The 14,543-nt window shown below is 35.9% G+C and overlaps 1 protein-coding gene across 1 annotated transcript in view; it reads left to right on the forward strand.

Annotated features, from left to right (window-relative positions):
* The window catches only part of LOC123547644 (uncharacterized), a 60,042-nt gene that overhangs the window by 2,014 nt on the left and 43,485 nt on the right, over window positions 1–14,543 (forward strand). Inside the window, exons 2-6 of the mRNA XM_045334904.2 lie at window positions 5,962–6,075; window positions 6,720–6,833; window positions 7,458–7,571; window positions 8,223–8,309; window positions 12,993–13,055. Coding sequence (XP_045190839.2) covers window positions 5,962–6,075; window positions 6,720–6,833; window positions 7,458–7,571; window positions 8,223–8,309; window positions 12,993–13,055 — 492 coding nt within the window. The remainder of the gene's footprint in view (window positions 1–5,961; window positions 6,076–6,719; window positions 6,834–7,457; window positions 7,572–8,222; window positions 8,310–12,992; window positions 13,056–14,543) is intronic.

Below are 14,543 nucleotides of genomic sequence, written 5' to 3' on the forward strand. Positions count from 1 at the left end.
TATCCATACCTCTACCATATCCTTAGAAGTGTCCCTACCAGTACCTTACCTGTTACCCCCTAGATGTAACCGTATCTCCTATCAATACCCGTACCCTTTACCGTGTCCCTTACTTACTATACCCGTACCTCTGCCATTACCTCGTTATCGTACATGTACCTGTACCCCTTCCTAAACCCTTTCGCCTATAATTTTTCTATATACCTTTTCACTTGTAACCTTTCTAAATACCCTTTCACCTATACCTTTATACCAATACCCCTCATATCTTTCACTCATACTCATTTCATCCTTAGCCATTCACGAATATCAATTTTCCATTGACGGGAAAATAAGCGAGGTCGATGGGTGTTTAAGCACATCAAATTTCGGAGCGATTTCGGATAATACATAATAAATACTGTTTTCATCATTTAAAAGTATGTTTTAAGAGTTGTGTTCTCAATTGTTCATGTGACTAACTTCGTGTTCATCAAAATTTAAGTTAAGAGATTATTTGGCATTTTTGAATAGGCATGTTCCAAGTTATTGTTGTTCTTGAATTATTTTCAAAGCATTGAATAGACCTACATTTGTAATGATGATACTGTATTAATGAGTAATTAATACCAGCTGCAAGAATTCTCATTACAACTTAAGGCCTATTAGACATTTGCGGATAAGCCTACGTGAACTACGAAATGGAAGTGGACACCTAAGCCGAAAGATAAATTATTTGGGGTCATCTCAAAATTCAGTAGTAGGTTATTGTGTGCAGACGACAAAATATTCTAATAGTAAGGAATAGGTATAATGTCGTATAAATTGCCGTCTTTATATTTGACGGTAGATGCTCTTCGGGCCATCCGTCCGTCTAGCTATGACCTCAAAATGCAAAAAGCAAATGAAAAAAGTGCTTTAAAAAGGTCAATTAGCATTCATACACATACTAATTAAATGCGTGTGTGATCAAATGACATTCCTTGCATAATTGAAATTTTGTAAATGACCAATTTTGAAATCATTTTTAATCTTTATTAGTCCCCTACCGGTGTTGACACCGGAGGGGACTATAGGTTTGCCCTCCGTCTGTCCGTCCGTCTGTCCGTCTGTCAGTCTGTAAGTCTGTCAGTCTGTCAGTCAGTCCGTCAGTCTGTCCGCTGAAATCTGGATCCTGCGATAACTTGAAAACCAAATAAGATAGGTTGATGAAACTTGGTACCAGATGGCAATACGCAGATTATGCACGTCATTTTCTTTTTTTTTTCTTGGGTCAAAATTCTGGTTGCTATGGCAACAGAAATAGTCAAAATATGGCTTCATCATGTGGATCCTTTGATAATTGAAGAAGTATAGTGGCTAGGTTCATGAAATTTGGTATGTGAATACATGATGATAGGGAGACTATGCACATCATTTTGTTTTTTTCTTGCATAAAGCCAGGACCATTTTAACACAGTCTTCTTGAATCGCCTACAAAGCACATATAAACCCACCTATAAGAGTTATGTAATTTCTAAGAGCGATTTCCTGTCCGACAGATAACCACTTTTGGGAACTAAAATCTCAGTTGTAAGACGGCATCATAATCTGTATATCCCAAAGAAATGATGCTACGAGCATGTCCAAATAAAATGATAAATTCACAATTTCATAAAGACAGAAGTTGGCTTTCATATAGTATGACAAACCAACTAAACTGGACATAAAATAGAATCTAACACCACAGGCACGAGTATCGGAACTGGGACCCAAAAATATGACCAAATGATTAAAAAACTTTTGTATTATATGATGTGGGTTCATATTTTGCTATGTATTTTTCATTTTTAACATATTTAAGATGAAAAAATGATTTTATATCAGTCTGGTCATATTTTATGGGTCCCAGGTCCGATACTCGTTCCTCTGTCTAGCGCGGAATTTTCTGACTAGTCCGGAAGTGTTGCTTGCATTACCCATATATATATATATATATATACTATTCAAACCTTTTTGTTTCTTTATAAATAACGAACACAATCTGTACAATTTTTACAATAATGAAAGCAAACCTTGTCAAATGAAAAAAAAAACATTTGCAGTGGCCGGGAATCGAACCCGGGTCTCAAAAATGAGAAGCGGTTGAGTTTTCGTCTACACCACGCAGACGATTGATTATCGATCATTTTAAAATATTAATAAACACGTCAATAAATCACTAGATTCAAGTATGAGATCATCCCTTCGGCTTCGGTTTCGCAGTTCACACAGGCTTATCTGCGAAGGTCTAATACAATGTATGTGGAATAAATACTATTTTACATTGAAATTCAGTTGAAATCAAAAACCATTCAAACATGTATCATTTGAGACGATTCTTCAGGCGCACCCAGATTTTCGAAAAAGGTATTAATCTATAGTAAGGATCCCAGTCTATTTTACTTGGATGTTAGAACATCTCTCTCCCTCACTCTTTCTGTCCACAGTCATTATGTGGTGATCAAGCTTTATATTTGATCTACTTTCCTTTAACAAATTCTGTTATATTATCATTACATTGAAAAAAGTTCTATATACTATTAAGGCATAATGAATGACGATGTTGATGATGATGTCGATAATAATGATGATTACAACGACGAGCATCAACTCCTTCCTTCGGCATACCCCCATCCTCGTTAGTCATTCATGATACTACACCGAGAGACTTTAAAAACGTACAAAATCCTAAATTGATGAAGAAGAATAGTTAACATTGTAGATTTTAATGAAGCTTTGCAAAAACAATATTAACTGCTTTTCCAATATTTTCTTGAATTTCATCGCGTATTTCTACTCAGAAGCAGAAACGTTACATAATAAAGATCAACACCCTCAAAAACGAAAAACTTGAAGTAACTTTCATAACAATTTTAGTTAGAGCACGTTGCAAGAAACTGTCAAAATGGGTGTATAATTAATTAACGAATATCATTCGCTCGTCGGAACTGGAAACGCCCGTCTGCGTACTCGTCTGAAGTGATATCTTGTTTTAACCAAGCCTTCTCTTGCTTACAAGATCAATCAGCCTTTTTCTTTAACGTTCTTACACACGAAATAATGTGAATTGAGGCTGATTATATTAAAGCACAATGTTGTCAATCCTACTTCCGGTTCGGACACACACCAAGAGCCTATAAGCGTTCATGTTTGGACAAGCACTGTATGATAACCCACATCACTTTAAACAAACTCTAATGTTTTTCAGATATGCCTACACAGTACACATAAATCGTTTATATATCTATTTTCACGGGAGGGTTCGTGAACCACGTGCAGACAGCATTCAATTGTTCAAGCGTGACCAGCTTTTCACATTTTCAAATTTCTATACAATTTTAGCTCATTTGATATTGCTATTCATCTACTAAGTCACAAACAAAACAGTTTGAATCTGATTTCGTTTTGGATTCAACAAAAATCGGGTTTTAAAAAATGTGTGTTTTTAAATCCTGTCAGTGTAGTATTGTTTCAAAATTGTTGTTCTTGAATTGTTATTATGAATTGAAGAAAAACTACTTTTATTCTTGCTTATGCTTTTTATACGCCCGAAGGGACGTATTATGTTATGACGCCGATGTCCGTCCGTCCATCCAACCGTCCGTCCGTTAGCAATTTCGTGTCCGCTCTGTAACTTTTAAACCCCTTGAAGCATTTCAAAGAAACCTGATAGAAAATTTCACCACATCAAGATGACGTGCAGAGCGCATCTTTCAGATGCCTCTCTTTAAGGTCAAGGTCACCTTTAGAGCTTAAAGGTCAGATGTAGTAATTTCGTGTCCGCTCTGTAACCCTTGAACCCCTTGAAGCATTTCAAAGAAACCTGGTAGAAATGTTAACCACATCAAGACAATGTGCAGAGCTCATGTTTTAGATGCCTCACTTCAAGGTAAAGGTCACACTTTAGGGTTAAAGATTTTAACTCTTGAACAATTTAAACCATTTCAAAGAAACCTGGTAGAAATGTTCGCCACATCAAGACAAAATGCAGAGAACATGTTTTGGATAGCTTGTTTCAATGTCTAGGTCACACTTAGAGGTCAAAGTCCACAGTTACGAAATTTCTTGTCTGCTTTGTAACTCTTGAACCCCTCGAAATAGTTCGAAGGAGCTTGGCAGAAAACTCTACAACAAGATGAAATACAGATTGCTTTAAGGTCAATATCACACTAAAGAGTCCAAGGTCAAAGTAAATGTGACCTTGACCTTGCAACCATTTGCTTTGCATGTTATCTATAATAAGTTAAATGGGACTTGATAAAATTTCAACTACATCAAGATAACATGCAGAACACATGTTTGCAAGGTCAATGTCACATTTACTTTTATATCATTTAAGAGATTTGTTTTCTACTTTGGATTTTTGATGTATACACATATATTGTTGAAGATCACGACATATTGTTGTTATGATGTCTTGTTCCAACTGACAAAGACATTTTCGGGCGTATATTGCTTGTTTGTTCATTGAGTATCGACAGTGACATAAGAAGTGTTTAAAAATATGAAATAAGTATTGTTAACAAATTAATTTAAAACACCTTTGAAAGCATTGAACACAAAAATACCGAACAATGCCTTCTCTGATTGATTGAGTCAGTTTATGGGAAGCAATTTGAAAAGAAACAGCCTCTATGTCCCCTTTGAAAGCTCAGATGTGGCAGCTATTTCGAATGTTATGAATGCAAATGATGACGTGTAATGATACCATTTAATACGATGACGGTGTTGATTATCTGAAAGATAAGTAATTTGATTTCAATGGTAGTGATAACGTTGATGCTGATAATGACAAAAATGATGGCGATGGTAAGAATAAAGTAACAATCGAAATTTAGACATTAATAATGATGTACATGTCTATGTTAATTGTTACCTCTAACCACTGCCCTCTATCCTCAACCCACTTTATATCCATAACATCTATCCACCTCATACCCTACACCCATTAACCTCCACGTACACTAGGGACCCTCTAGCCTTTAGCCTGTCGAATCTAACATCAACTATGAGCATATACCTGTTGACGTTGTCCGTTAGTCCGTCCATTTGTCTCTCCGTTCGTCAGTTCGTGTGTCCGCCCGTCCGTCCGACGGTCACACTTCATGTAAAGAGCATATCCGAAAAATTATAAGTCACTTGATTGCAACTTCGAACAATGATAGACATTTTTTATTTGCTGTTAAAACCATTTACGTGATTCCATTCTTGAGCTATATTCCTTTAAATTCTCCTACAGGTTTAATCAAATGAGACTATAGGTTTATCCTACGTCTGTTCGTCCATACGACTGTCATTCCATACGGCTGCCCAGAAATCTGGATCCGGTGAAAACTTGAAAACAGATTCTGAATATGATAAGTTGATGAAACCTAGTATATGAAAAGATGGAAAAATATTATTTATGCACGGGATTTTTTTCTGTGGTCCAAATTTTTGGTGCTATAGTAATAGAAATGCCTTTCTCATATAAAATGCCTAGCTTTATGGAATTTGCTGCGCAAATAATTGTTGACATTTATGTTATACACACCAATTTTCCCGTTGTCCAAAATGTTTGTTGTTACAGTTACTAAAATAGTCAAAACCTTGCTTAAAGATAAGTATCATTATGATACCTTAGAAATATGAATAAATTGGAATATGTAGATTACGTTCGTCACTTTGTTTTTATTCTGGGGTCAAAAAACAATTCAGAAACGTTTGCAGATGTGTTCATACGACAGTGAACACCGAACATATTGGAAAGTTTGCACCAAAACGAAATGTTAAAAAGTGTATCAAATCAAGTCAAATCTTATACTTTAGACGCTTCATTAATACGGCCCTAGTACACCTAAATCCTCACAAAAAAGTAATCCTTTGCAAACCAGAAATTTTGTGATGTCCTTACTTTGTCCGATTTTAGTTTTCACTTTATTTTAGTATGGATCATTGAAACACCAGTCAATTTTTTTTTAGTTCCACTGTCATGGATTCCACTAGGACAGAGGAGGCTGGAGCCTCAGAGAAGAGTATTGAGACGTGTAAGAAGGATGATAGAAAGATAGAACAAAATCCTGTGCAGACATCGAGGTTTGTTATGCTTTTTATAAGTCCACTATCGATTTCACGGGAGGGGGCTATAGGTGTACCTTCCGTCTGTCCGCTCCTCCGTATGTCCGTCAGTCAGTCCGTCCGTCCGTCTGTCAGTCCGTTCGTCCGGCTGTCTTGAAATCTGGATCCCGCGAAAACTTAAAAACCAAATAAGATAAGATAATGAAACTTGGTATATAAATAAATTTAAATATGTAGATTACGTTCGTCACTTTGTTTTTATTCTGGGGTCAAAATTCTGGTTGCTGTGGCAACATCAATATTTATAATATGGCTCTCTAACATGGATCATTTGATATTTCAAAACGTATAGTGGCTAGGTTTATGAAATGGATCAAGTGCAGAAAACAATTCAGAAACATCTGCAGATTTGTTCATACGGCAGTGAACACCGAACATATTGGAAAGTTTGCACCAAAACGAAATGTTGAAAAGTGTATCAAATCAAGTCAAATCTTATACTTTAGACGCTTCATTAATTCGGCCCTAGTGCACCAAAATTCTCACAAAAAAGTAATCTTTTGCAAACCAGAATTTTTTTTGATGTCCTTACTTTGTCCGATTTTAGTTTTCACTGTATTTTAGTATGGATCATTGAAACACCAGTCAAATATTTTTTTTAGTTCCACTGTCATGGATTCCACTAGGACAGAGGAGGCTGGAGCCTCAGAGAAGAGTATTGAGACGTGTAAGAAGGATGATAGAAAGATAGAACAAAATCCTGTGCAGACATTGAGGTTTGTTATGCTTTTTATAAGTCCACTAGCGATTTCACGGGAGGGGGCTATAGGTGTACCTTCTGTCTGTCCGCTCCTCCGTATGTCCGTCCGTCAGTCCGTTCGTCCGGCTGTCTTGAAATCTGGATCCCGCGAAAACTTGAAAACCAAATAAGATAAGTTGATGAAATTTGGTATATAAATAAACTGGAATATGTAAATTACGTTCGTCACTTTGTTTTTATTCTTGGGTCAAAATTCTGGTTGCTATGGCAACAGCAATAGCTGAACTATAGCTCTCTAACATGGATCATCTGATAATTTAAACCGTAAAGTGGCTAGGTTTATGAAATGGATCAAGTTCATAAAACAATTCAGAAACATCTGCAGATGTGTTCATACGACAGTGAACATGGAACATATTGGAAAGTTTGCACCAAAACGAAATGTTAAAAAGTGTTATCAAATCAAGTCAAATCTTATACGTTAGACGCTTCATTAATTCGGCCCTAGTACACCTAAATCCTCACAAAAAGTAATTCTCTGCAAACCAGAAATTTTGTGATGTCCTTACTTTGTCCCGATTTTAGTTTTCACTGTATTTTAGTATGGATCATTGAAACACCAGTCAAATATTTTTTTTAGTTCCACTGTCATGGATTCCACTAGGACAGAGGAGGCTGGAGCCTCAGAGAAGAGTATTGAGACGTGTAAGAAGGATGATAGAAAGATAGAACGAAATCCTGTGCAGACATCGAGGTTTGTTATGCTTTTTATAAGTCCACTAGCGATTTCACGGGAGGGGGCTATAGGTGTACCTTCCGTCTGTCCGCTCCTCCGTATGTCCGTCCGTCAGTCCGTCCGTCCGTCCGTCCGTCTGTCAGTCCGTTCGTCCGGCTGTCTTGAAATTTGGATCCCGCGAAAACTTGAAAACCAAATAAGATAAGTTGATGAAATTTGGTATATAAATAAACTGGAATATGTAAATTACGTTCGTCACTTTGTTTTTATTCTGGGGTCAAAATTCTGGTTGCTATGGCAACAGCAATAAGTGAACTATAGCTCTCTAACATGGATCATTTGATAATTTAAACCGTAAAGTAGCTAGGTTTATGAAATGGATCAAGTTCATAAAACAATTCAGAAACATCTGCAGATGTGTTCATACGGCAGTGAACATGGAACATATTGTAAAGTTTGCACTTAAAAGAAATGCTAAAAAGTGTATCAAATCAAGTCAAATCTTATACGTTAGACGCTTCATTAATACGGCCCTAGTACACCTAAATCCTCACAAAAAGTAATTCTCTGCAAACCAGAAATTTTGTGATGTCCTTACTTTGTCCCGATTTTAGTTTTCACTGTATTTTAGTATGGATCATTGAAATACCAGTCAAATATTTTTTTTAGTTTCACAGACATGGATTCCACTAGGACAGAGGATTCAGGAGCATCTTCAGAGGAGAGTGTTAGCAAGGATGTTGTCCAGACATCGAGGTGTGTTATGCTTTTTAAAAGTTATGATATGGCTCTCAAACATGGATCATTTGATATTTGAAAACGTATAGTGGCTAGGTTTATGAAATGGATCAAGTGCAGAAAACAATTCAGAAACATCTGCAGATGTGTTCATACGGCAGTGAACACGGAACATATTTGAATGTTTGCAAAAAAACGAAATGTTGGTTTACCCTCCGTCTGTCCGCTACTTCGTCTGTCCGTTCTTCAGTCTGCCCGTCCGTCCGGATGTCTGTCCGTCCGGTTTTCTGGAATCCTGATCCCGCAATAATTTGAAAACCAAACTAGAATTATCACAGAATGTGATGAATATTCCCAGATAAAAAGGGCCTTGACACAGTAATGGCAACATATTGGCACAAGGGTTAAGTACAGTAATTTTGACACATTGTATGAGGCAGAGTCAATAGAGTGAATAAATTTATTTTTGACAATGAGAAAAAAAAACACATTGTTAATAGTCGTTAAAGGGCCACAACTCTGAAAAATGTACATAGATCAAAATATGCAAACAATATGCATAATAACTAGGCTTGGTAATTAACAAATCTGCAAAGTTGAATGAAATCCAAATAATAGTTGAGAAATAGTGCAGACAAATTTTTTCTACTATGTACCATATATACTATAGACAGGACTAATCAAAGGTCCATAAATCTGTAAAAAATCATTGAACCAACAAACCTGACAAATACGCAAATGTCCTCTACGTAATTAACAATCCCATAAAGTTTCGTTGAATTTGAGAAATAGAGTGACAAGAATATGTAAGTACGCACTAAAGAAAAAATTAATGGGGCATAACTATGTAAAAGGTCGACCCTAAAAATGCCGATGACATGCGCATGTCTTCTATATAATGAAGTTTCCTGTAAAGTTTCATTTAATTCCGGCCGGTGGTTTCTGAGAAATAGCCCGGACAAGAATAGCATAGAAAGATATATATATATATATATATATATAGTTGATAGAATTAATACGAACTATATCACCACCATTTATACCAGACTCATTACGGCAAGGCGCCTAGCAATGCAAACGAACAGGCATATGCCACAGCAAATCCACTAACCCTATAAGATTAGTTTCATTGCTGCTTTATATACCAGCCCGAATTACACTACACATGCGTTCTGGTTCTACAATTGCATATATACTCAAATCTCTGTTTTTCATGTCTCACAATTCAGCAGTGACATTTTTTGCCATTCTTGCTGATTGGGACCAGAGACGCTATATTTACGTTCTCCGAAAGTCAACTGGATCTTGAAGATACATTGAATTTATAGAGATAATGTGCATTAAGGGAGATAACTAAATTCATACAGTTGACTTTCCCATACGTGAGATCCACGAGGGATACCAGTCCGTAGAATTATTATATATAGTTGAGAGAATTAATACGAACTATATCACCACCATTTATACCAGACTCATTACGGCAAGGCGCCTAGCAATGCAAACGAACAGGCATATGCCACAGCAAATCCACTAACCCTATAAGATTAGTTTCATTGCTGCTTTATATACCAGCCCGAATTACACTACACATGCGTTCTGGTTCTACAATTGCATATATACTCAAATCTCTGTTTTTCATGTCTCACAATTCAGCAGTGACATTTTTTGCCATTCTTGCTGATTGGGACCAGAGACGCTATATTTACGTTCTCCGAAAGTCAGCTGGATCTTGAAGATACATTGAATTTATAGAGATAATGTGCATTAAGGGAGATAACTAAATTCATACAGTTGACTTTCCCATACGTGAGATCCACGAGGGATACCAGTCCGTAGAATTATTATATATAGTTGAGAGAATTAATACGAACTATATCACCACCATTTATTCCTGACTATATATATATATAGTCAGGAATAATCGAAGGGGCGAAAATCCGTGAAAAGCCATACAACCGGAAAGCCTGCCTAATATGCGCATGTCCAAACAATCTCATAATTTTTTTATGAATTCCTTCAATAGTTTCTGAGAAATAGCCAGGACAAGAATATGTAAGTATTCACTAAAGAAAAAATTCCAAAGGGGCATAACTCTGTAAAAAATAGTCAAACCGGAAAATGTCGACAATATGCGCATGTCCTCTTAATAATGAAGCTTCCTATAAATTTTCGCTGAATTCCGGCCTGTGGTTTCTAAAAATTACAGCAGACAAAATTTTTCTACTAACTATCCTTTAAACAGATATAATAAAAAAGCCAATAAAACCGTGAAAAATCATCCAACCTGAAAATCAGCCTCATATGCGCATGTCCTCTTGATAATAAACAATCCCATAAAGTTTCGTTGAATTCCTGTCAAAGGTGTCTGAGAAATAGCCCGGATAAAATGTGTAAAAAAAATTCAAAGGGGCATAACTCCGTGAAAAAAGTCGAACCGGAAAATGTCGAAATATGCGCCTGTCCTCTTGCTAATAAAGCTTCCTATAAAGTTTCGTTGAATTCCGACCAACGGTTTCTGAGAAATAGCGCGGACAAACTTTTTCTACAGACGGACAGAAAGACAGACAGACGGACAGACAGACAGACGGACGACCGCACGTGATTCAAATATAGTATAATTAGATAAGTTGAGGAAACTTGGTATATGAATAGATTGAATATGTAGATAACGTTCATCACTTTGTTTTATTCTTGGGTCAAAATTCTGGTTACTATGGCATCAGCAATAATCATTATATGGCACTAACGTCAAGTGGCTAGGTTGATGCAAACGGATTAAGTGCAGAAAACAATTCAGAAACATCAGCAGATGTGTGTTATGTTGAAGATTAGTAATTTGATATAAATGTTGTTGATAATGTTGATGATTATGACAAAAATTAGCACGACGGATAGGATAAAGTTTTAATCGAAATGAAGTACTTATGTACTATAATTGTTACCTCTAACAACTCACTTCTGTTCTCTACCTACTTATTACCTAACGTCTACCCTCTAACATTTATCCGCCTGCTACCCTATACCCAGTAACCTCCACCAACACTTCCACCCTTTAAAATCTACCCTTTCCCCTCTAATAACTGCGCTGTTAGCTTTTCTCTACCTGTAATCTATAACATATACACTCTACTCTGTTAACTCTATTTAATCTAAGTCGAGAATAATTTTTGTACGAGATTTTATTAACTTATAATCTTATGTTATCTTTGTGCAAACGGAATTACAAAGTGCAAGCAGATCGTCCTTTATGTAACCTCAATGAATTTCAACACCTAGTGTTCAAAGATGTGTAAATATAAAAAAATCGAAGGACGAGTACATAGCTGCTGACTTTGTCTGTCCGTCCGTTAGTACGTATGTCCACCCGTCCCTTCCCACGTCTTGTCAAGAGCATATTCGAAGGGTTATAGGCTACTGGATTGCAACTTCACACAATGATAGAGCCTGGAGCCGCCGTAGCGCAGTGGTGACACGTCTGACTCGAGATGGAAGGGTCCCGGGCTCGATTCCAACCACTGCCTCTCTTCCAGTTTGGTTCTATCTGGAATGAGTATCGAGAGTCATTAGTATAATTTTACAACTTGTTTGATAATAGAAAATAGCTACATTAGTATAAATCAATGATAGAGCTATTAAAGATTGTTTGCTTTAAAATCGCTTTAAGTGATCCACTTTTAAGTTATATTCATTTTTAAGTCCCATACAGCTTTCATTGAAGGAGGCTATTGGTTTATCCCACGCTTGATTGTCCATACGACTATCATTCTATAAGGCTGTTCAGAACCTGGGTCTTGCGATGACTTGAAAACAGAATGATATCAGTGGATTGAACTGAGTATATGAATATATGCAGGTGACTTTGTTTTCTTTTTCTTGGGTAAAAAGTCTAGTTGTTATGGTAACAGAAATGGTCAAAATATGGCTTACCCATACATGTCGATAAGGAGACTATGCTTATCAATTGTTTCTTTAGAATAAAACTGTTGTTGCTATTGTTTCTAAAATAGGCAAAACATGGCTTTATGATAGGTATCATGTGATACCTTAAGGAATATATTGCATAGATCAATGCATTTTTAGTGAATAGAAGGCAAAATTTACAACACTTCGTCAAGATTCTGATTATTGTGGCAGAAAATATGGAATTAACATAAGGATCTCTTTTATCTTACACAAAAAGTATAGAAGCTAGGTATATGATATACAGTATGTCTAGAAATATAATATATAGGACTTTGAAACCGCACGCCTGTGTTATATTGGAAAGTTATAACACAAAAACGAAATGTTGAAAAGTGTATCAAATTAAGTCAAAACTTATGCTTTAGATGCTTTATGAATACGGCCATAGTAGACCTAAATCCTCACAAAACAGAAATCCTCTCCAAACAAGAATTTTGTCAAGTCCTTACTTTGTCCGATTTTAGTTTTCACTGTATTTAAGTATGGATCATTGAAACACCATTCAAATGGTTTTGTAGCTTCACAGACATGGAATCGAATGCCATTCCAAAAAAGGAAGGATAGATGCTGGGAATGTTCCAAAGAAGAAAGGATGGAGGCGGGTAACGTTGGCAAGGATAATGGTGGCAAGATAGACGCAAAAGCGCAGAATCCTGTCCGCTTAACTTTAAGTCCTTACCTTTTTCTAATTTTTGAATTAAGTTTTCACGGTCAAACACCTGTAAACATATTTTTCAGTGTAACTGGTAGAGACAAAGAGACCATGGAAGAAGATGAGGAGAGCTCGGAAGACGAATCAGGGTTTGTTATGCTTTTTTCAACGATGAGAAATATGCAATGTCCAAAGCAAAAAATGACACGATGAGCTTTTGTGATCACCCTTTGTGCGCCGTCCATCCGTCGTCGTTCACCCGTCCACAACTACTTGTAAATACTCTAGAGGGCAATTTTTGGTCGGATCTTCATGAAAATTGGTCAGAATGTTTATCTTGATAATTTCTAGGCTACGTTAGAAACTTGGTCTTGTTTCATCAAAAACTACGACATTAGGTCAAATTATAGGAGATGTTTATGAACACTCTAGAGGTCACATCGTCATGAAACTTGATGATTTCTAGGCTAAGTTTGAAACTGGGTTATGTTAGTTCAAAAACTAGGTCACAAGGTCAAATCACAGGAAAAGCTAATAAACACTGTAGCGGTCATATTTTACCTTGATAACTCAAAAAGTAGTTCTGGGACCCCCTGATTTTTTTTGCATAACTTTGTTTCTAATGCGATTCTCTATAAACATGCACAGTTTAAGAAAATTCTATGAAAGAGTTTAATTTATAAAAAAACTGTAGAAAATGTCTTTAAGTGATAGGAAAAGCTTGTAAATACTCTAGAGGTCACATTTTTGCTAGAACTTCTTGAAAGTGTATCAGGATTATCACTAGACTAAAGTTTAAATTGGGTTGTGCTGTGTCAAGTATTAGGTCATTAAGTCAAATTATAGGTAAAGTTTTTTAACACTCTAGTTGTCATATGCTTGACAGTTTCTTCATTTAACATGTTCAGAATGTTTGTGTTGAAAAATCTACGTTAATTTTGAAGTTGGGTCATTTAGAGTCAAAGATTAGGTCATGCTGTCAAATCTTACGAGAGCTTGTGAACACTCTAGAGGTCATATTTAAGATTGTATTTTCATGAAAGTTTTTTCAACCTGTTTTTTTTTTCGATGATTTTCAGTTCACTTTAAAAGTGGGTAATGCGGGTTAAATAAGTAGGTCACTATGTCAGATCGTCCTAAATTATAATACTATTTACATTTATCTCCTTAAAATTTACATTATCATATCAAAGTATGTCTTTTCTGGAAAATGCATTCAAACTTTTAGATTGCTGATACATGGTTTTAGACACTACTTTCCCTGCTCACATAGATTATGTATAAGATAAACTATCCTGTATATATTTCATAAAAATGTAAACTGAGATGTTGTACATGGCCTTATTGTTTCGTAACCATAATATTAAATAAATTGAACGATGCGATAAAAATTTATACACTGCTGAAGATTCATTAAATTTATTCAATGAATTCAAATTTTCGATAATGACGTCACTAAACAGCTTGATCTGACTTTCACGGTTGACTGATTCGAGTGTTCCATATCCAGAAAAAAAAGAGCAGATATTGTTCTTTCAGAAAAGATTATCTAAAATCTGTACAAAAAAGTGCAAGGTTCGGCTATATCTTTGGACTTATAAGCTGTACTATTTAATATTTGAAGAATCAAAGAAGTT

This window comes from Mercenaria mercenaria, chromosome 9, assembly GCF_021730395.1.
Source record: "Mercenaria mercenaria strain notata chromosome 9, MADL_Memer_1, whole genome shotgun sequence".
Classification (NCBI taxonomy): domain Eukaryota; kingdom Metazoa; phylum Mollusca; class Bivalvia; order Venerida; family Veneridae; genus Mercenaria; species Mercenaria mercenaria.